At 48.8% G+C, this 24,332-nt stretch overlaps 1 protein-coding gene across 23 annotated transcripts in view; it reads right to left on the reverse strand.

Annotated features, from left to right (window-relative positions):
* The window catches only part of UNC80 (unc-80 homolog, NALCN channel complex subunit), a 366,195-nt gene that overhangs the window by 169,219 nt on the left and 172,644 nt on the right, over window positions 1-24,332 (reverse strand). For 19 of the 23 annotated variants that reach the window (XM_063933120.1, XM_063933105.1, XM_063933107.1 and 16 more), the window contains 3 exons: window positions 3,875-4,078; window positions 2,226-2,323; window positions 947-1,147 (listed from right to left, as the gene is read on the reverse strand). In XM_063933120.1, coding sequence (XP_063789190.1) covers window positions 947-1,147; window positions 2,226-2,323; window positions 3,875-4,078 — 503 coding nt within the window. The remainder of the gene's footprint in view (window positions 1-946; window positions 1,148-2,225; window positions 2,324-3,874; window positions 4,079-24,332) is intronic. The other 4 variants (XM_063933119.1, XM_063933118.1, XM_063933114.1 and 1 more) reach the window with 1 other exon arrangement.

A 24,332-nucleotide genomic window follows, 5' to 3' on the forward strand; every position in this document is an offset into this window, starting at 1 on the left:
GAAGCACACATGGAATATTTAGTGAAGCACACACATGGTATATTTAGTGAAGCACACATGGAATATTTAGTGAAGCACACATAGAATATTTAGTGAAGCACACATGGAATATTTAGTGGAGCACACATGGAATATTTAGTGGAGCACACATGGAATATTTAGTGAAGCACACATGGAATATTTAGTGAAGCACACATAGAATATTTAGTGAAGCACACATGGAATATTTAGTGAAGCACACATGGAATATTTAGTGGAGCACACATGGAATATTTAGTGGAGCACACATGGAATATTTAGTGAAGCACACATGGAATATTTAGTGAAGCACACAAGGAATATTTAGTGAAGCACACATGGAATATTTAGCGAAGCACACATGGCATATTTAGTGAAGCACACATAGAATATTTAGTGAAGCGCACATGGAATATTTAGTGAAGCGCACATGGAATATTTAGTGAAGCACACATGGAATATTTAGTGAAGCGCACATGGAATATTTAGTGAAGCGCACATGGAATATTTAGTGAAGCACACATAGAATATTTAGTGAAGCACACATGGAATATTTAGTGAAGCACACATGGAATATTTAGTGAATCACACATGGAATATTTAGTGAATCACACATGGAATATTTAGTGAGGCACACATGGAATATTTAGTGAATCACACATGGAATATTTAGTGAGGCACACATGGAATATTTAGTGAAGCACACATGGAATATTTAGTGAAGCACACATGGAATATTTAGTGAATCACACATGGAATATTTAGTGAGGCACACATGGAATATTTAGTGAAGCACGCATGGAATATTTAGTGAAGCACACATGGAATATTTAGTGAAGCACACATGGAATATTTAGTGAAGCACACATGGAATATTTAGTGAAGCACACATGGAATATTTAGTGAAGCACTTGTGGAATTTACAAACCTCTTTCACTTTCTTGCCTCTAGTCCCGGAGCCACAACCCAGATGGTCCTCTTTGAGCGAGTCCACCGTGTCTCCGTACAGCAGCTTTATGGCTCTGACCAGCCGAGCACACGAGCGACTGTGGTGCAGGTAGCAGTGGGGGTGGCAGTAATCCACGTGGGTACAAATGAAGCTTTGTTGGTTGCATAAAAGGATCATAACCTGATAATTGTAAGTAATAAGTAGATATATAAATATGCAGAACACACATTCAGTACAATAGTTTCACACTAAATGACTGTAGTTCATTTCAGGGCATTGGCTACACACTGAGTTTGTAACATGGCATACTGTAATGGCTACCGTGTACTAATGAGCTGTCACAATATACTGGGATACAAAGTCAGGCATTGTACACTGTACTTCTTCCTTTCCTTTCTATTCGGGCATTTATGTGCTTCACTTGTCATCTTGCTGTTCTAGCCTGTGATCTGTGATCACCCCCTGGGTGTTCCAAAAGACAAGGGGCCTGGTGTTTCCCTCATCATCCCTGCACCCTCCAGCCTTGTGTATCTTCCCTGATAACATGACCTTGGATAATTATGATTTATGATATTACAGTATTTATCCTGTGTCTTTACTTGTTGGCTAACCTCTTGTGTACCAATTTCTCCATTGCTGTTTGAAGTAGCTTAATGGATCAAGCCAGGGCCGTAAGGAGGGGGTGCAGCCGTCACTGTCGCACAGGGCGGGATGCCCTGGGGGTGATAACAGCAGTACTTACCCACCACTGCAGCCTGCAACCTGCTCCCAGCTCCCGCAGTGTGATGGGAGAGACGCTATGTCTTGTCCCATAGTACTATGGGAGCTGTTCTGCCGCTTGCAGTGTCTGTATGACGCTCACAGTAGCAGGCTAGGTATGGCCATTGGTGGATTACCCATCCATGGTCACCATCGATGGTCATCCATGCTATACAATTCATTAGGCTGTTGGCCAATGAGAACTTGGGGCAGAGCTTCATAGGAGTGTTGGGGCCGAGCATATCTCTGTCTCCCGGCACCTTGAAAAGAAAAACAATATTTGCTGTTTGTGCATCATCGATGGTGGAAAACCATCTGGTTCTCCCCCATCAATGAAAAAAGTATTCAATATTGATCATAGACCATTGATGATTTTGAATATGTGTGGGGGATTCAGAGTTGGACAGAACTTGTCCATTTATTGCTGTATGGGAAAAGGGCATTTATAGGTGTTAGCTGACTTCTGCAGACCTTACATAACATCTAACACAGTACTTACGTGCAACCAGGACATATTACGGTGGTAGCTTTCTTCAGTGCTAATGTTGCCTCCATCTGGCTCAATGCTGGGCTCACTAGTGCTCCAGGGGCTCCCTTCTTCTCAGAGACAAACATTACAAGAAGCCGTAAGGTTACACAACCACAACTGTCATGGTAGCAGAATTTCCCCCAGCAAAGCCCAGCCATGCACAGATGGTATCACCACAGAGCAATGCAACACATCAACCCAACTCCCACCCCTTCTCATCACTAGCTGGGTTGGCAAATGACAAGCACATCTATTGGCACATGTCCCCTTTTTCCAAGGGGATGGGACAAGAAAAAAATGGAGAACGAATTCCCTGCATCTTGGAGATGCTGCAAACCATACAGTAGATCTGCAAAGAACTTTGTGGCCAAGAGTCTATGCTGAAACATTGTGTCCCCACTTGATTGGGCTGGTCCTGTAGTGTGTTATATGGGAGAACTTATATATAGTAAACCTTACTTATAATATTGCTTTTCTTTTACATGGAAATATATTATTGAGGACATATCCAGGGTGTCAACCACCCCACTATAATTCCCTAGGCCTCATACATTTAAGAGAGTTCTCAACATAAAAAACATAAAATAAAAAATGATTATCTATCGGAGATCCATGCGACCTGTAGAACCTCAGGAGCATTTCCTTACTTTTTTTCTAATTTTACACAAAGGACAAAATATGAAGATTCTTACACTAATTTTGTAACTATCTCAATCACTCAAGGAATACTTGTCGAACTATCAACTCGGATGGGCTCTGATAGGTCACTGAGGGGGGAAATTGTTCAAACCTTCTGAAAAGGACAAGTGGAGATTTTGCTGAAAACAACCAATCAAAATGTAGCTATCATTCATCTAGTATAGAAAGGAAATGACACAGCGCCACTTGCGAGGTGGGTTCTCAGTATAAAATATATAGAATACTAAAATTGCTAAAAAACACACGCCACCTTGTTATAAGGTGTCTGCCACCCCTTAAGAACGCAACACTGGTACAGTACTGCTAGGAACAATCTAAAAAATGGGGGAATAAGGGTACCGGCGACTGGTGTTGTTTAAAACGCAATAGTTAGAAGATAGATTTAAAAGCCAAAAAACTATATAATGGTACAAACAAGCTTTAATTATCACATAAAATTGGGTTAAAACATAAAAATATATTAATAAAATCTTACGAATATAAAGGTCTTAGTAAAAAGTAAGGACTTCTAACTTAGCTTTTTAAAAATAGGCAAGGGAGTCACCACAGGGAGCCCAACGCGTTTCGTCACAACTGACTTCTTCAAAGGGTTCGTAAGATTTTATTAATATATTTTTATGTTTTAACCCAATTTTATGTGATAATTAAAGCTTGTTTGTACCATTATATAGTTTTTTGGCTTTTAAATCTATCTTTTAACTATTGCGTTTTAAACAACACCAGTCGCCGGTACCCTTATTCCCCCATTTTTTAGATTCATCTAGTATAGTCTACAAAATGAGAGCTTGAATCTAATTGGTTGCTATGCGAAACCCCTCCCCTCGGCCTCCTGAGAAGGCTCTCTTTCCGGTTGTACTTGTTAGATCTTTATAGAGGTAATTGTGTCCTATCTACCATACTTCCCCTCTTCTCTGAGTTACCTATGTCAGTAACAGTATCCCTGCTCTGTGACAGCTGGATGTCCTCATTTTCGGACCCTGAGTCCTGGCGTGTTAGTTTGGTGCTCTTTAGGCTGCCGGCCCGGCGAATGCTGGACAGAGAGCCCCCTTTCTTCACCCGGAAACTGCGGGTCCCTTTAATCTGGAGCAAGCGGGAGCCTCCTATCCTGATCTTCCTGCTGGGAACTGCATTGAAAGAACACAAGAGGAAAGTTTCCCTCTTCTCTGAATTTTTTTTTTTAATACATCTTATTAGTTTTCTTTATTTCATACACATCATTTTATATGTGTAATACGATTGGCTTTGCAATTAGCACATAAATATATATCAAGTACGATTTATTGAATTTTGCCAATATTTGAATACGTACTATGGTTCAACACAACATTTTAACAAATTCCAATAATTTTAAATTATAGGATTCAAATTCTTAAAAGACAGGAAAAAGGATTTCAAGGGGGGTATATATGATATGTCGACAGTCAAAATGTCAACAACATTATGTCGACACAGCTGTAATGTTATTTAAAAAATTCTAACCATGACAATTTTATAACTTTGAACATGATAGTAAAGTACAGTATCATGTTTAACGTTTTAATGACAATGTGGTTAAAAATGCTTTCAATTACATTACACATTGGCCCTCATTCCGAGTTGATCGCTAGCTGCTTTCGTTCTCAGCGCAGCGATTAGGCAAAAAAACGGCAGTTCTGCGAATGCGTATGCGGCACAATGCGCACGCGCGTCGTACTATTACAGTGAACGATGTAGTTTCACACAAGGACTAGCGACGCTTTTCAGTCGCACTGCTGACCGCAGAGTGATTGACAGGAAGTGGGTGTTTCTGGGTGTCAACTGACCGTTTTCAGGGAGTGAGTGAAAAAACGCAGGCGTGCCAGATAAAAACGCAGGCGTGACTGGTGAAACGCAGGTGTGGCTGGCTGAACGTAGGGCGTGTTCGTGACGTCAAAACAGGAACTAAATAGTCTGCAGTGATCGCAAGCTAGGAGTAGGTCTGGAGCTACTCTGAAGCTGCACAAAATTATTTTGTAGCCGCTATGCGATCCTTTCGTTCGCACTTCTGCTAAGCCAAGATACACTCCCAGAGGGCGGCGGCTTAGCGTTTGCACGGCTGCTAAAAGCAGCTAGCGAGCGAACAACTCGGAATGAGGGCTATAGTCCCATTGTCATAACACTGTTAACACTTTGAGTAACTACTTCCTGTTAAAAGTCATATTTTTGTATATGCCAAATTGTCAGCAAAATATTTAGAAGTATGAGAACAAGTCCTAATGTGACTTTGTAGCATGCTGCCTTACAGTACCTCTACACCTAATATACATGGTGACTTCTAATAACAATCACAAATATTGATGTCATAGTTTCCTACACTTAGGAAAGAAGAAGATAGTTGTGATAGTGTGCGTAGCTATTCTGCAACACATATCATATGTCAGGGGGTCTGTTCGGGCAGTAGCACCATGAAGGCACTCTATGCAGGGCATCCAAGTTACTTTTGCTGCTTTGCCCAACTATTTCGGTCGTTACAATTTTGTACTATTGCTAAAGGGCTAAGATGGAGAGGTACACAACAGTCCTATTTGTGTTCTTGGGTCTCTGCCTCCCTGTGGGATAAATAGACATCAATACCTAGCAAAGTATGCAATATTATTAGTCAGTTCTAGCACCTGTGCAGTGCGCTGTGTATTCCTGGCTGTATTCCCATGTGCCAAACCTACTGATTAGTATCCTGATTTCACTATAGCTTAACTCTGTATGTTGCTCAAAATCCGTCCAAGGTCTACCTGTCATTGGACTGTGCTCAGACTACGCTACTGCTGAATCCCCCTGTACCTCAGAAGCCACAAGTGCACCAGCCTCAGACTGTGCTCAGACTACGCTACTGCTGAATCCCTCCGTACCTCAGAAGCCTGCAAGTGCACCAGCCTCAGACTGTGCTCAGACTACGCTACTGCTGAATCCTTCCGTACCTCAGAAGCCTGCAAGTGCACCAGCCGCAGACTGTGCTCAGACTACGCTACTGCTGAATCCCTCCGTACCTCAGAAGCCTGCAAGTGCACCAGCCTCAGACTGTGCTCAGACTACGCTACTGCTGAATCCCCCTGTACCTCAGAAGCCACAAGTGCACGAGCCTCAGACTGTGCTCAGACTACGCTACTGCTGAATCCCTCCGTACCTCAGAAGCCACAAGTGCACCAGCCTCAGACTGTGCTCAGACTACGCTACTGCTGAATCCCTCCGTACCTCAGAAGCCTGCAAGTGCACCAGCCTCAGACTGTGCTCAGACTACGCTACTGCTAAATCCTTCTATATCTCAGAAGCCTGCAAGTGCACCAGCCTCAGATTGTGCTCAGACTACGCTACTGCTGAATCCTTCTGTACCTCAGAAGGTACAAGTGCACCAGCCTTAGACTGTGCTCAGACTACGCTGCTGCTGAATCATTCTATACCTCAGGAGCCAGCAAGTGCACCAGCCTCAGACTGTGCTCAACCTATGCTACTGCTGAATCTCCCTGTACCTCAGGAGTCAGCAAGTGCACCAGCCTCAGACTGTGCTCAACCTATGCTACTGCTGAATTTCCCTGTACCTCAGGAGCCAGCAAGTGCACCAGCCTCAGACTGTGCTCAGACTACGCTGCTGCTGAAACCTTCTATACCTCAGAAGCCACAAGTGCACCAGCCTCAGACTGTGCTCAACCTATGCTACTGCTGAATCCCTCCGTACCTCAGGAGCCTGCAGCTGCACCAGCCTCAGACTGTGCTCAGACTACACTACTGCTGAATCCTTCTATACCTCAGAAGCCTGCAAGTGCACCAGCCTCAGACTGTGCTCAGACTACGCTACTGCTGAATCCCCCTGTACCTCAGAAGCCACAAGTGCACCAGCCTCAGACTGTGCTCAGACTACTCTACTGCTGAATCCCCCTGTACCTCAGGAGCCACAAGTGCATCAGCCTCAGACTGTGCTCAGACTACGCTACTGCTGAATCCCTCCGTACCTCAGAAGCCTGCAAGTGCACCAGCCTCAGACTGTACTCAGACTACGCTACTGCTGAATCCCTCCGTACCTCAGAAGCCTGCAAGTGCAGCAGCTTCAGACTGTGCTCAGACTACGCTACTGCTGAATCCCCCTGTACCTCAGAAGCCACAAGTGCACCAGCCTCAGACTGTGCTCAGACTACTCTACTGCTGAATCCCCCTGTACCTCAGGAGCCACAAGTGCATCAGCCTCAGACTGTGCTCAGACTACGCTACTGCTGAATCCTTCTGTACCTCAGAAGCCCGCAATTGCACCAGCCTCAGACTGTGCTCAGACTACGCTACTGCTGAATCCGTCCGTACCTCAGGAGCCACAAGTGCACCAGCCTCAGACTGTGCTCAGACTACGCTACTGCTGAATCCCTCTGTACCTCAGGAGCCAGCAAGTGCACCAGCCTCAGACTGTGCTCAGACTATGCTACTGCTGAATCCCTCCGTATCTCAGAAGCCTGCAAGTGCACCAGCCTCAGACTGTGCTCAGACTACGCTACTGCTGAATCCTTCCGTACCTCAGAAGCCACAAGTGCACCAGCCTCAGACTGTGCTCAGACTACGCTACTGCTGAATCCCTCCGTACCTCAGGAGCCAGCAAGTGCACCAGCCTCAGACTGTGCTCAGACTACGCTACTGCTGAATCCTTCTATACCTCAGAAGCCACAAGTGCATCAGCCTCAGACTGTGCTCAGACTACGCTGCTACTGAATCCTTCTGTACCTCAGAAGCCACAAGTGTACCAGCCTCAGACTGTGCTCAGACTACGCTACTGCTGAATCCCTCCGTACCTCAGAAGCCACAAGTGTACCAGCCTCAGACTGTGCTCAGACTACGCTACTGCTGAATCCTTCTGTACCTCAGGAGCCAGCAACTGCACCATTCCCTAGACTGTGCTCACACTACACTACTATTGAATTCTTCTGCACCTCAGAAGTCACAAGTGCACCAGACTCAGACTGTGCTCAGACTATGCTGCTGCTGAATCCTTCTATACCTCAGAAGCCACAAGTGCATCAGCCTCAGACTGTGCTCAGACTACGCTGCTGCTGAATCCTTCTGTACCTCAGGAGCCTGCAAGTGCACCATTCCCTAGACTGTGCTCACACTATACTACTATTGAATTCTTCTGCACCTCAGAAGTCACAAGTGCACCAGACTCAGACTGTGCTCAGACTATGCCACTACTGAATCCTTCTGTACTTCAGGAGCCCACAAGTGCACCAGCCTCAGACTGTGCTCAGTCTACACTACTGCCGAATCCTTCTGTACCTCAGGAGCCCGCAAGTGCATCAGCCTCAGACTGTGCTCAGACTACGCTACTGTGAATCCCACTGTACCTCAGAAGCCCGCAAGTGCACCAGCCACAGACTGTGCTCAGACTACTCTGCTGCTGAATCCTTCTATACTTCAGAAGCCACAAGTGCACCAGCCTCAGACTGTGCTCAGACTACGCTACTGCTGAATCCTTCTGTACAACAGAAGGTACAAGTGTACCAGCCTCAGACTGTGCTCAGACTACGCTACTGCTGAATCCTTCTGTACCTCAGAAGGTACAAGTGTACCAGCCTCAGACTGTGCTCAGACTACGCTACTGCCGAATCCTTCTGTACCTCAGGAGCCAGCAAGTGCACCAGCCTCAGACTGTGCTCAGACTACGCTACTGCTGAATCCTTCTGTACCTCAGGAGCCCACAAGTGCACCAGCCTTAGACTGTGCTCAGACTACGCTACTGCTGAATCCTTCCGTAGCTCAGGAGCAAGCAAGTGCACCAGCCTTAGACTGTGCTCAGACTACGCTACTGCTGAATCTTTCTGTACCTCAGGAGGTAGAAGTGTACAAGCCTCAGACTGTGCTCAGACTACGCTACTGCCGAATCCTTCTGTACCTCAGGAGCCTGCAAGTGCACCAGCCTCAGACTGTGCTCAGACTACGCTACTGCTGAATCCTTCTGTACCTCAGGAGCCCACAAGTGCACCAGCCTTAGACTGTGCTCAGACTACGCTACTGCTGAATCCTTCTGTACTTCAGGAGCCCGCAAGTGCACCAGCCTCAGACTGTGCTCAGACTACGCTACTGTGAATCCCTCTGTACCTCAGAAGCCCGCAAGTGCACCAGCCTCAGACTGTGCTCAGACTACTCTGCTGCTGAATCTTTCTATACCTCAGAAGCCACTAGTGCACCAGCCTCAGACTGTGCTCAACCTATGCTACTGCTGAATCCCTCTGTACCTCAGGAGCCTGCCGTTGCACCAGCCTCAGACTGTGCTCAGACTACGCTGCTGCTGAATCCTTCTGTACCTCAGGAGCCCACAAGTGCACCAGCCTTAGACTGTCCTCAGACTACGCTACTGCTGAATCCTTCTGTACCTCAGAAGGTACAAGTGTACCAGCCTCAGACTGTGCTCAGACTACGCTACTGCCAAATCCTTCTGTACCTCAGGAGCCAGCAAGTGCACCAGCCTCATACTGTGCTCAGACTACGCTACTGCTGAATCCTTCTGTACCTCAGGAACCTGCAAGTGCACCAGCCTCAACCTGTGCTCAGACTACGCTGCTGCTGAATCCTACTGTACCTCAGGAGCCACTAGTGTGCCAGTCTCAGACTGTGCTCAGACTATACTACTGCTGAATCCTTCTGTACCTCGGGAGCCCACAAGTGCACCAGCCTTAGACTGTGCTCAGACTACACTCCTGCTGAATCCCTCCGTACCTCAGGAGCCTGCAAGTGTACCAGCCTCAGACTGTGCTCAGAATATGCTACTGCCAAATCCTTCTGTACCTCAGGAGCCTGCAAGTGTACCAGCCTCAGACTATGCCCAGACTATGCTACTTCCGAATCCTTCTGTACCTCAGGAGCCAGCAAGTGCACTAGCCTCAGACTGTGCTCAGACTACGCTACTGCTGAATCCTTCTGTACCTCATGAGCCTGCAAGTGTACCAGCCTCAGACTATGCCCAGACTATGCTACTTCCGAATCCTTCTGTACCTCAGGAGCACGCAAGTACACCAGCCTCAGACTGCACTCAGACTATGCTACTGCTGAATCCTTCTGTACCTCAGTAGCCAGCAAGTGCACCAGCCTCAGACTGTGCTCAGACTATGCTGCTGCTGAATCCTTCTATACCTCAGGAGCCCGCAAGTGCACCAGCCTCAGACTGTGCTTAGACTATGCTACTACTGAATCCTTCTGTACCTCAGGAGCCTGCAAGTGTACCAGCCTCAGACTATGCCCAGACTATGCTACTTCCGAATCCTTCTGTACCTCAGGAGCCAGCAAGTGCACCAGCCTCAGACTGTGCTCAGACTACGCTACTGCTGAATCCTTCTGTACCTCATGAGCCTGCAAGTGTACCAGCCTCAGACTGTGCTTAGACAACGCTACTACTGAATCCTTCTGTACCTCAGAAGGTAAAAGTGTACCAGCCTCAGACTGTGCTCAGACTATGCTGCTGCTGAATCCTTCTATACCTCAGAAACCACAAGTGCACCAGCCTCAGACTGTGCTCAGACTACGCTACTGCTGAATCCTTCTGTACCTCAGGAGCCCGCAAGTGCACCAGCCTCAGACTGTGCTTAGACTACGCTACTACTGAATCCTTCTGTACCTCAGTAGGTACAAGTGTAGCAGCTTCAGACTGTGCTCAGACTACTCTGCTGCTGAATCCTTCTATACTTCAGAAGCCACAAGTGCACCAGCCTCAGACTGTGCTCAGACTACGCTACTGCTGAATCCTTCTGTACCTCAGGAGCCCACAAGTGCACCAGCCTTAGACTGTGCTCAGACTACGATACTGCTAAATCCTTCTGTACCTCAGAAGGTACAAGTGTACCAGCCTCAGACTGTGCTCAGACTACGCTACTGCTGAATCCTTCTGTACCTCAGGAGGTACAAGTGTACCAGTCTCAGACTGTGCTCAGACTACGCTACTGCCGAATCCTTCTGTACCTCAGGAGCCAGCAAGTGCACCAGCCTCAGACTGTGCTTAGACTACACTACTGCTGAATTCTTCTGTACCTCAGGAGCCTGCAAGTGTACCAGCCTCAGACTGTGCTCAGACTACGCTACTGCCAAATCCTTCTGTACCTCAGGAGCCAGCAAGTGCACCAGCCTCAGACTGTGCTCAGACTACGCTGCTGCTGAATCCTTCCGTACCTCAGGAGCCTGCAAGTGCACCAGCCTCAGACTGTGCTCAGACTACGCTACTGCCGAATCCTTCTGTACCTCAGGAGCCAGCAAGTGCACCAGCCTCAGACTGTGCTCAGACAACGCTACTGCTGAATCCTTCTGTACCTCAGGAGCCCACAAGTGCACCAGCCTTAGACTGTGCTCAGTCTACGCTACTGCTGAATCCTTCTGTACTTCAGGAGCCCGCAAGTGCACCAGCCTCAGACTGTGCTCAGACTACGCTACTGCTGAATCCTTCTGTACCTCAGGAGCCCACAAGTGCACCAGCCTTAGACTGTGCTCAGACTACGATACTGCTAAATCCTTCTGTACCTCAGAAGGTACAAGTGTACCAGCCTCAGACTGTGCTCAGACTACGCTACTGCTGAATCCTTCTGTACCTCAGGAGGTACAAGTGTACCAGTCTCAGACTGTGCTCAGACTACGCTACTGCCGAATCCTTCTGTACCTCAGGAGCCAGCAAGTGCACCAGCCTCAGACTGTGCTTAGACTACACTACTGCTGAATTCTTCTGTACCTCAGGAGCCTGCAAGTGTACCAGCCTCAGACTGTGCTCAGACTACGCTACTGCCAAATCCTTCTGTACCTCAGGAGCCAGCAAGTGCACCAGCCTCAGACTGTGCTCAGACTACGCTGCTGCTGAATCCTTCCGTACCTCAGGAGCCTGCAAGTGCACCAGCCTCAGACTGTGCTCAGACTACGCTACTGCCGAATCCTTCTGTACCTCAGGAGCCAGCAAGTGCACCAGCCTCAGACTGTGCTCAGACAACGCTACTGCTGAATCCTTCTGTACCTCAGGAGCCCACAAGTGCACCAGCCTTAGACTGTGCTCAGACTACGCTACTGCTGAATCCTTCTGTACTTCAGGAGCCCGCAAGTGCACCAGCCTCAGACTGTGCTCAGACTACGCTACTGTGAATCCCTCTGTACCTCAGAAGCCCGCAAGTGCACCAGCCTCAGACTGTGCTCAGACTACTCTGCTGCTGAATCTTTCTATACCTCAGAAGCCACTAGTGCACCAGCCTCAGATTGTGCTCAACCTATGCTACTGCTGAATCCCTCTGTACCTCAGGAGCCTGCAGTTGCACCAGCCTCAGACTGTGCTCAGACTACGCTGCTGCTGAATCCTTCTGTACCTCAGGAGCCGCTAGTGTGCCAGTCTCAGACTGTGCTCAGACTACGCTACTGCTGAATCCTTCTGTACCTCAGGAGCCACAAGTGCACCAGCCTTAGACTGTCCTCAGACTACGCTACTGCTGAATCCTTCTGTACCTCAGAAGGTACAAGTGTACCAGCCTCAGACTGTGCTCAGACTACGCTACTGCTGAATCCTTATGTACCTCAGGAGGTACAAGTGTACCAGCCTCAGACTGTGCTCAGACTATGCTACTGCCAAATCCTTCTGTACCTCAGGAGCCAGCAAGTGCACCAGCCTCATACTGTGCTCAGACTACGCTACTGCTGAATCCTTCTGTACCTCAGGAGCCTGCAAGTGCACCAGCCTCAACCTGTGCTCAGACTACGCTGCTGCTGAATCCTTCTGTACCTCAGGAGCGACTAGTGTGCCAGTCTCAGACTGTGCTCAGACTATGCTACTGCTGAATCCTTCTGTACCTCGGGAGCCCACAAGTGCACCAGTCTTAGACTGTGCTCAGAATACACTCCTGCTGAATCCCTCCGTACCTCAGGAGCCTGCAAGTGTACCAGCCTCAGACTGTGCTCAGAATATGCTACTGCCAAATCCTTCTGTACCTCAGGAGCCTGCAAGTGTACCAGCCTCAGACTATGCCCAGACTATGCTACTTCCGAATCCTTCTGTACCTCAGGAGCCAGCAAGTGCACCAGCCTCAGACTGTGCTCAGACTACGCTACTGCTGAATCCTTCTGTACCTCATGAGCCTGCAAGTGTACCAGCCTCAGACTATGCCCAGACTATGCTACTTCCGAATCCTTCTGTACCTCAGGAGCACGCAAGTACACCAGCCTCAGACTGCACTCAGACTATGCTACTGCTGAATCCTTCTGTACCTCAGTAGCCAGCAAGTGCACCAGCCTCAGACTGTGCTCAGACTATGCTGCTGCTGAATCCTTCTATACCTCAGGAGCCCGCAAGTGCACCAGCCTCAGACTGTGCTTAGACTACGCTACTACTGAATCCTTCTGTACCTCAGGAGCCTGCAAGTGTACCAGCCTCAGACTATGCCCAGACTATGCTACTTCCGAATCCTTCTGTACCTCAGGAGCCAGCAAGTGCACCAGCCTCAGACTGTGCTCAGACTACGCTACTGCTGAATCCTTCTGTACCTCATGAGCCTGCAAGTGTACCAGCCTCAGACTGTGCTTAGACAACGCTACTACTGAATCCTTCTGTACCTCAGAAGGTAAAAGTGTACCAGCCTCAGACTGTGCTCAGACTATGCTGCTGCTGAATCCTTCTATACCTCAGAAACCACAAGTGCACCAGCCTCAGACTGTGCTCAGACTACGCTACTGCTGAATCCTTCTGTACCTCAGGAGCCCGCAAGTGCACCAGCCTCAGACTGTGCTTAGACTACGCTACTACTGAATCCTTCTGTACCTCAGTAGGTACAAGTGTAGCAGCCTCAGACTGTGCTCAGACTACTCTGCTGCTGAATCCTTCTATACTTCAGAAGCCACAAGTGCACCAGCCTCAGACTGTGCTCAGACTACGCTACTGCTGAATCCTTCTGTACCTCAGGAGCCCACAAGTGCACCAGCCTTAGACTGTGCTCAGACTACGATACTGCTAAATCCTTCTGTACCTCAGAAGGTACAAGTGTACCAGCCTCAGACTGTGCTCAGACTACGCTACTGCTGAATCCTTCTGTACCTCAGGAGGTACAAGTGTACCAGTCTCAGACTGTGCTCAGACTACGCTACTGCCGAATCCTTCTGTACCTCAGGAGCCAGCAAGTGCACCAGCCTCAGACTGTGCTTAGACTACACTACTGCTGAATTCTTCTGTACCTCAGGAGCCTGCAAGTGTACCAGCCTCAGACTGTGCTCAGACTACGCTACTGCCAAATCCTTCTGTACCTCAGGAGCCAGCAAGTGCACCAGCCTCAGACTGTGCTCAGACTACGCTGCTGCTGAATCCTTCCGTACCTCAGGAGCCTGCAAGTGCACCAGCCTCAGACTGTGCTCAGACTACGCTACTGCCGAATCCTTCTGTACCTAAGGAGCCAGCAAGTGCACCAGCCTCAGACTGTGCTCAGACAACGCTACTGCTGAATCCTTCTGTACCTCAGGAGCCCACAAGTGCACCAGCCTTAGACTGTGCTCAGACTACGCTACTGCTGAATCCTTCTGTACTTCAGGAGCCCGCAAGTGCACCAGCCTCAGACTGTGCTCAGACTACGCTACTGTGAATCCCTCTGTACCTCAGAAGCCCGCAAGTGCACCAGCCTCAGACTGTGCTCAGACTACTCTGCTGCTGAATCTTTCTATACCTCAGAAGCCACTAGTGCACCAGCCTCAGATTGTGCTCAACCTATGCTACTGCTGAATCCCTCTGTACCTCAGGAGCCTGCAGTTGCACCAGCCTCAGACTGTGCTCAGACTACGCTGCTGCTGAATCCTTCTGTACCTCAGGAGCCGCTAGTGTGCCAGTCTCAGACTGTGCTCAGACTACGCTACTGCTGAATCCTTCTGTACCTCAGGAGCCAGCAAGTGCACCAGCCTTAGACTGTCCTCAGACTACGCTACTGCTGAATCCTTCTGTACCTCAGAAGGTACAAGTGTACCAGCCTCAGACTGTGCTCAGACTACGCTACTGCTGAATCCTTATGTACCTCAGGAGGTACAAGTGTACCAGCCTCAGACTGTGCTCAGACTATGCTACTGCCAAATCCTTCTGTACCTCAGGAGCCAGCAAGTGCACCAGCCTCATACTGTGCTCAGACTACGCTACTGCTGAATCCTTCTGTACCTCAGGAGCCTGCAAGTGCACCAGCCTCAACCTGTGCTCAGACTACGCTGCTGCTGAATCCTTCTGTACCTCAGGAGCCACTAGTGTGCCAGTCTCAGACTGTGCTCAGACTATGCTACTGCTGAATCCTTCTGTACTTCGGGAGCCCACAAGTGCACCAGCCTTAGACTGTGCTCAGAATACACTCCTGCTGAATCCCTCCGTACCTCAGGAGCCTGCAAGTGTACCAGCCTCAGACTGTGCCCAGACTATGCTACTTCCGAATCCTTCTGTACCTCAGGAGCCAGCAAGTGCACCAGCCTCAGACTGTGCTCAGACTACGCTACTGCTGAATCCTTCTGTACCTCAGGAGCCTGTAAGTGCACCAGCCTCAGACTGTGCACAGACTACACTACTTCGGCATCCTTCTGTACTTCAGGAGCACGCAAGTACACCAGCCTCAGACTGCACTCAGACTATGCTACTGCTGTATCCTTCTGTACCTCAGTAGCCAGCAAGTGCACCAGCCTCAGACTGTGCTCAGACTATGCTGCTGCTGAATCCTTCTATACCTCAGAAACCACAAGTGCACCACCCTCAGACTGTGCTCAGACTACGCTACTGCTGAATCCTTCTGTACCTCAGGAGCCCGCAAGTGCACAAGCCTCAGACTGTGCTTAGACTACGCTACTACTGAATCCTTCTGTACCTCAGAAGGTACAAGTGTACCAGCCTCAGACTGTGCTCAGACTACGCTACTGCCGAATCCTTCTGTACCTCAGGAGCCAGCAAGTGCACCAGACTCAGACTGTGCTCAGGCTACGCTACTGCTGAATCCTTCTGTACCACAGGAGCCCGCAGTTGCACCAGCCTCAGACTGTGCTCAGACTATGCTGCTGCTGAATCCTTCTGTACCTCAGGAGCCACTAGTGTGCCAGTCTCAGACTGTGCTCAGACTACGCTACTGCTGAATCCTTCTGTACCTCAGGAGCCCGCAAGTGCACCAGCCTCAGACTGTGCTCAGACTACAATACTGCTGAATCCCTCCGTACCTCAGTAGCCAGCAAGTGCACCAGCCTCAGACTGTGCTCAGACTACGCTACTGCTGAATCCTTCTGTACCTCAGGAGCTTGTAAGTGTACCAGACTCAGACTGTGCACAGACTACACTACTGCTGAATCCTTCTGTACTTCAGGAGCCCGCAAGTGCACCAGCCTCAGACTGCGCTCAGACTATGCTACTGCTGAATCCCTCTGTACCTCAGGAGCCAGCAAGTGCACCAGCATCAGACTATGCTCAGACTATGCTGCTGCTGAATCCTTCTATACCTCAGAAACCACAAGTGCACCAGCCTCAGACTGTGCTAAGACTACGCTACTGCTGAATCCTTCTGTACCTCAGGAGCCCGCAAGTGCACCAGCCTTAGACTGTGCTCAGACTATGCTACTGCTGAATCCTTCCGTACCTCAGGAGCCTGCAAGTGTACCAGCCTCAGACTGTGCTCAGACTATGCTACTGCTGAATCCTTCTATACCTCAGAAACCACAAGTGCACCAGCCTTAGACTGTGCTCAGACTACGCTACTGCTGAATCCTTCTGTACCACGGGAGGTACAAGTGTACCAGCCTCAGACTGTGCTCAGACTATGCTACTGCTGAATTCCTCGGTACCTCAGGAGCCTGCAAGTGTACCAGCCTCAGACTGTGCTCAGACTAGGCTACTATCAAATCCTTCTGTACCTCACAAGTCACAAGTGCACCAGCCTCAGACTGTGCTCAGACTACGCTACTGCTGAATCCTTCTGTACCTCAGGAGCCCGCAAGTGCACCAGCCTCAGACTGTGCTCAGACTATGCTACTGCTGAATCCCTCCTTACCTCAGAAGCCTGCAAGTGCAACAGCCTCAGACTGTGCTCAGACTACGCTACTGCTGAATCCTTCTGTACCTCATGAGCTTTCAAGTGAAGCAGCCTCAGACTGTGCTCAGACTACGCTACTGCCAAATTCTTCTGTACCTCCGGAGCCCGCAAGTGAACCAGCCTCAGTCTGTGCTCAGACTACGCTACTGCTGAATCCCTCTGTGCCTCAGGAGCCAGCAAGTGCACCAGCCTCAGACTGTGCTCAGACTACGCTACTGCCAAATCCTTCTGTACCTCAGGAGCCAGCAAGTGCACCAGCCTCAGACTGTGCTCAGACTACACTACTGCTGAATTCTTCCGTACCTCAGGAGCCTGCAAGTGTACCAGCCTCAGACTGTGCTCAGACTACACTACTGCTGAATTCTTCTGTGCCTCAGGAGCCTGCAAGTGTACCAGCCTCAGACTGTGCTCAGACTACGCTACTGCCAAATCCTTCTGTACCTCAGGAGCCAGCAAGTGCACCAGCCTCAGACTGTGCTCAGACTACACTACTGCTGAATTCTTCTGTACCTCAGGAGCCTGCAAGTGTACCAGCCTCAGACTGTGCTCAGACTACGCTACTGCCAAATCCTTCTGTACCTCAGGAGCCAGCAAGTGCACCAGCCTCAGACTGTGCTCAGACTACGCTGCTGCTGAATCCTTCCGTACCTCAGGAGCCAGCAAGTGCACCAGCCTCAGACTGTGCTCAGACTATGCTACTGCTGAATCCTTCTGTACCTCAGGAGCCAGCAAGTGCACCAGCCTCAGACTGTGCTTAGACTACACTACTGCTGAATTCTTCTGTACCTCAGGAGCCTGCAAGTGTACCAGCCTCAGACTGTGCTCAGACTACGCTACTGCCAAATCCTTCTGTACCTCAGGAGCCAGCAAGTGCACCAGCCTCAGACTGTGCTCAGACTACGCTGCTGCTGAATCCTTCCGTACCTCAGGAGCCTGCAAGTGCACCAGCCTCAGACTGTGCTCAGACTACGCTACTGCTGAATCCTTCTGTACCTCAGGAGCCAGCAAGTGCACCAGCCTCAGACTGTGCTCAGACTACGCTACTGCTGAATCCTTCTTTACTTCAGGAGCCTGCAAGTGTACCAGCCTCAGACTGTGCAGACTACGCTACTGCTGAATCCTTCTGTACTTCAGGAGCCCGCAAATGCACCAGCCTCAGACTGCGCTCAGACTATGCTACTGCTGAATCCCTCTGTACCTCAGAAGCCAGCAAGTGCACCAGCCTCAGACTGTGCTCAGACTATGCTGCTGCTGAATCCTTCTGTACCTCAGAAGCCACAAGTGCCCCAGCCTCAGACTGTGCTCAGACTACACTACTGCCGAATCCTTCTGTACCTCAGGAGCCTGCAAGTGCACCAGCCTCAGACTGTGCTCAGACTATGCTACTGTGAATCCCTCTGTACCTCAGGAGCCCGCAAGTGCACCAGCCTCAGACTATGCTCAACTACGCTGCTGCTGAATCCTTCTATACCTCAGAAGCAACAAGTGCACCAGCCTCAGACTGTGCTCAGACTACGCTGCTGCTGAATCCTTCTATACCTCAGGAGCCAGCAAGTGCACCAGCCTCAGACTGTGCTCAGACTATGCTGCTGCTGAAACCTTCTGTACCTCAGAAGCCTGCAAGTGCACCATTCCCTACACTGTACTCTGACTACACTACTGCTGAATTCTTCTGTACCTCAGAAGCCCGCAAGTGCACCAGCCTTAGACTGTGCTCAGACTACGCTACTGCTGAATCCTTCCGTACCTCAGGAGCCTGCAAGTGTACCAGCCTCAGACTGTGCTCAGACTACGCTGCTGCTGAATCCTTCCATACCTCAGGAGCCTGCAAGTGTACCAGCCTCAGACTGTGCTCAGACTACGCTACTTCCGAATCCTTCTGTACCTCAGGAGCCTGCAAGTGTACCAGCCTCAGACTGTGCTCAGACTACGCTACTACTGAATCCTTCCATACCTCAGGAGCCTGCAAGTGCACCAGCCTCAGACTGTGCTCAGACTACGCTGCTGTTAAATTCCTCTGTACCTCAGGAGCCTGCACGTGCACCATTCCCTAGACTGTGCTCAGAGCTCAGACTACGCTACTGCTGAATCCGACTGTACCTCGGAAGCCTTCTAGTGCACCAGGCCCCGGTCTGTGCTCAGACTATGCTATTGCAGAATCACTTTGTACCTCAGAAAATTGCAAGTGCATCAGTCTTTGGACTGTGCTCAGACTACACTACAACTGAATCCTTCATACCTCAGAAGCCCGAAAGTGCACTAGCCCTTGGACTGTGCTCCGGCTAAGCTAATGCTGAATTTCTCTGTACCTCAGAAGCCTGCAAGGGCACAAGGCCTCGGTCTGTGCTCAGACTATGCTACTGCTGTATTGCTCGGTACCTCAGGAGCCCGCAAGTGCACCAGGTCCTAGACTACACTATTGCTGAATCACTCTGTACCTCAGAAGTCTGCAAGTGCACCAGGCATCGGCCTGTGCTTAGACTATGTTACTGCTGTACTGCTCAGCACCTCAGAAGCCTTTAAGTGGACCGGGTCCCAGACTATGCGACTGTTGAATCACTCTGTACCTCAGAAGTCTGCAAGTGCACCAGGCCTCTGACTGTGCTCAGACTAAGCCACTGATGAATTCTTCTGTACCTCAGAAGCCTGCAAGTGCACCAGCCCTCAGACTGTGCCCAGACTACACTACCGCTAAATTCTTCTGCACCTCAGAAGACTGCAAGTGACCAGGTCCCGGACTGTGTTCAGACTACGCTGCTGCTGAATCCTTCTGTGCCTCAGAAGCCTGTAAGTGACCAGGTCCCGGACTGTGCTCAGACTACACTACTGCTGAATCCTTCTGTGCCTCAGAAGCCTGTAAGGGACCAGGTCCCGGACTGTGCTCAGACTATGCTGCTGCTGAATCCTTCTGTGCCTCAGTTCTCACACAAGTTCAGAATCCTGCACTGTCTCTTATACCTTGCCTGTTTCTGATAAGTGTATGTCACGGCCTCCCCATGCTATTGCCAATTTTGCAAGCCGTATCTTAGCGCCGCATCCACATCCTGCTCTCTTTCGTACTCTGCTAGCTGAACAGTAAAAAGCCCATTTCTCAATAAATACATTTTCAGTGCGCTCTGGGCAGGATATTAACACCCAAAATCACATTGGGGTACAGTATATGATAATACTGCTGGAATGTATCCAATAGCACATGCAGGGTCAGAGGCTCCTAAAAGGAATCTGTCGCTGTGATTTGTAAGGAGAGAAGTGACCCCATCAGAAGTCTAATCCCTTATCTAGTGGGATTACCAAGCACTACTACGCATGTGCGGCCCACTGACCACGCATGTGTGGCGGCCATTGCGGGGAGGGTTTCAGAGGATCCCTCTACTGATAAATTTTGCAAAGTGCAGCCCATGGACTACATGCAAAGCATTCCAGAGTTTGGCCCCCACACCTAACCCCACCTGAAGATGAATGCTTCGCATCCTCCATAGAAACTTCATACATCTGGGGGATACGTTATACTTGCGGGCTTGTTCTGACGAGGCATGACAACGTTTCCATATTTGTGATTATTATGAGTAGTTTATCAGCGATACGTAACGTAATGGAGTCCAAGATTGCCAGACGTGCGGGATGCCGATCGATCTTGGATGTTTTTTTAAAGGGGCAATCACTTACAAGGTGATTGCCCCTTTAAAAAAATGTCAGAGATCGGGCGGCATCCCGCACATCCAGCAATCTCATACTCCATTGCATCCCGTCGCTTGAGTAGGTTTAGTCTAAGGGTCCAGGGTTCCTTTAAGGAGAGAGACTTTAAGGTCTACAAAAAAATTGTCAGGTACTGAGATTTTATTAAAAACATAATTTAAATGCTTTTCAAAGAATTTTTAAGACTAAAGAGATACAGTATCTTGGTCATGCTCACCTCCAGTGTATTGCCTGTTGGGGGTTATAGGGCAAACAAATAAGGGCAAAACTGCTTCTGGTTTGCATGTATTTCATTTTTTTCCATTTAGTCTCTATTTTAAGAAAATTTGGGCCTTAATGAGTGTGAGCATAGTGCAGTGGTTCCCAAACTTTTTTGAATCACGGCGCCCTAGAGTATCAGAATTTTTATCACGGCACCCCTTGTCCAAAAGTTTCTAATTGGGAAATTTATAAAAAAATATGAAATTAAGTAAATTATGTTTATATGTCATACTTAGGTTAAGTTATGTGGTGAGGGACAAAATTTGTTTCAGTTTGTACACATATTTTATGACTGGCAGCCACAAGTACTAGTTTTTCCTATTACATGGATAATAAATATTTTGAATTGGCCCTGGACCACCAACCCGAGGCACCCCTGCAAGTGTCCCGCGGCACCCCAGGGTGCCACGGCACACAGTTTGGGAACCACTGGCATAGTGTGATCCTGTACAGCGTTTGAGAAACGTATGCCCGCTGTGGCATTTGTACAAATGTATTTATCATCCCAGATAAAGAGAGAAGCCACCGTACTTTATTCTATATTTTGCATGTGTAGGACAAATATACCCTTCATTTATTAAATATTTACAGTAGCTACTGTAAATATTTAGCTATTGTAAATAAATATACCCCTTATCACATAAACAGTTTGAAAAGGACTTTATAAAGGATCCATTGGAGCTGGTAAATGGATCACGCTTTGCTGGCTAATTTACAGGAAGAAATCATTATTAGAACGTGTTATTTTACATTACCGTAGGTCTGCATCAGATATAGCATTTGAATTGGTTCTCCTTCTTTAAAAATAATACATATATATACACACACACACAGTATATCAAATTGCTGTTTATACCAATATTATCGTTCCACCAAACTCTTCATTGTTAGCATTACTATATAGAAAAACATATCACAAGAACATTTTACTGAGGGTTTGGGTGGGAGTGGGTATCAGAAAAGGGACGAAGGGGCAGATGTATTAAGCCAGGAGACGGCACAAGGAAGTGATAAACCAGTGATAAGTGCAAGGTGATAAACGCACCAGCCACTCAGCTCCTACCTGTTAATTTACATAGTGGAGCTGATTGGCTGGTGCCAGGGCCGGCTCTACCATTAGGCAGCTTTAGGCGGCTGCCTAGGGGCGCCAGCTCCTGGAGAGCGCCACTGAATTCATCTAGCAAAAAAATAAGAATTTACTTACCGATAATTCTATTTCTCGTAGTCCGTAGTGGATGCTGGGGACTCCGTAAGGACCATGGGGAATAGCGGCTCCGCAGGAGACTGGGCACATCTAAAGAAAGCTTTAGGACTAGCTGGTGTGCACTGGCTCCTCCCCCTATGACCCTCCTCCAAGCCTCAGTTAGGATACTGTGCCCGGACGAGCGTACACAATAAGGAAGGATTTTGAATCCCGGGTAAGACTCATACCAGCCACACCAATCACACCGTATAACTCGTGATACTATACCCAGTTAACAGTATGATAACAGAGGAGCCTCTAGAAAAGATGGCTCACTACAGCAATAACCCGATTTTTTTTGGTAACAATAACTATGTACCAGTATTGCAGACAATCTGCACTTGGGATGGGCGCCCAGCATCCACTACGGACTACGAGAAATAGAATTATCGGTAAGTAAATTCTTATTTTCTCTAACGTCCTAAGTGGATGCTGGGGACTCCGTAAGGACCATGGGGATTATACCAAAGCTCCCAAACGGGCGGGAGAGTGCGGATGACTCTGCAGCACCAATGAGAGAACTCCAGGTCCTCCTCAGCCAGGGTATCAATTTTGTAGAATTTTACAAACGTATTTGCTCCTGACCAAGTAGCTGCTCGGCAAAGTTGTAAAGCCGAGACCCCTCGGGCAGCCGCCCAAGATGAGCCCACCTTCCTTGTGGAGTGGGCATTTACAGATTTTTGGCTGTGGCAGGCCTGCCACCAAAAGTGCAAGCTGAATTGTACAACAAATCCAACGAGCAATAGTCTGCTTAGAAGCAGGAGCACCCAGCTTGTTGGGTGCATACAGGATAAACAGCGAGTCAGTTTTCCTGACTCCAGCCGTCCTGGAAACATATATTTTCAGGGCCCTGACAACGTCTAGCAACTTGGAGTCCTCCGAGTCCCTAGTAGCCGCAGGCACCACAATAGGTTGGTTCAGGTGAAACGCTGAAACCACCTTAGGGAGAAACTGAGGACGAGTCCTCAATTCCGCCCTGTCCGAATGGAAAATCAGATAAGGGCTTTTACAGGATAAAGCCGCCAATTCTGACACGCGCCTGGCCCAGGCCAGGGCCAACAGCATGACCACATTCCATGTGAGATATTTTAACTCCACAGATTTAAGTGGTTCAAACCCATGTGACTTTTGGAACCCAAAAACTACATTGAGATCCCAAGTGCCACTGAAGGCACAAAAGGAGGCTGTATATGCAGTACCCCTTTTACAAACGTCTGAACTTCAGGAAATGAAGCTAGTTCTTTTTGGAAGAAAATTGACAGGGCCGAAATTTGAACCTTAATGGACCCCAATTTCAGGCCAATAGACACTCCTGTTTGCAGGAAATGTAGGAAACGACCCAGTTGAATTTCCTCCGTCGGGCCTTACTGGCCTCGCACCACGCACATATTTTCGCCAAATGCGGTGATAATGTTTTGCGGTTACATCCTTCCTGGCTTTGATCAGGATAGGGATGACTTCATCCGGAATGCCTTTTCAGGATCCGGCGTTCAACCGCCATGCCGTCAAACGCAGCCGCGGTAAGTCTTGGAACAGACAGGGTCCTTGCTGGAGCAGGTCCCTTCTAAGAGGTAGAGGCCACGGATCCTCCGTGAGCATCTCTTGAAGTTCCGGTTATCATGTCCTTTTTGGCCAATCTGGAGCCACGAATATAGTGCTTACTCCTCTCCATCTTATCAATCTCAGTACCTTGGGTATGAGAGGCAGAAGAGGGAACACATACACTGACTGGTACACCCACGGTGTTACCAGAACGTCTACAGCTATTGCCTGAGGGTCCCTTGACCATGCGCAATACCTGTCGAGTTTTTCCCAACGGTTTATAATCATGTGGAAACCTTCTGGGTGAAGTCCCCACTCTCCCGGGTGGAGGTCGTGCTGAGGAAGTCTGCTTCCCAGTTGTCCACTCCCGGAATGAATACTGCTGACAGTGCTATCACATGATTTTCCGCCCAGCTAAGAATCCTTGCAGCTTCTGCCATTGCCCTCCTGCTTCTTGTGCCACCCTGTCTGTTTACGTGGGTGACTGCCGTGATGTTGTCCGACTGGATCAACACCGGCTGACCTTGAAGCAGAGGTTTTGCTAAGCTTAGAGCATTGTAAATGGCCCTTAGCTTCAGGATATTTATGTGAAGTGATGTCTCCAGACTT

Source organism: Pseudophryne corroboree, chromosome 7, assembly GCF_028390025.1.
Source record: "Pseudophryne corroboree isolate aPseCor3 chromosome 7, aPseCor3.hap2, whole genome shotgun sequence".
In the NCBI taxonomy this organism is placed as follows: domain Eukaryota; kingdom Metazoa; phylum Chordata; class Amphibia; order Anura; family Myobatrachidae; genus Pseudophryne; species Pseudophryne corroboree.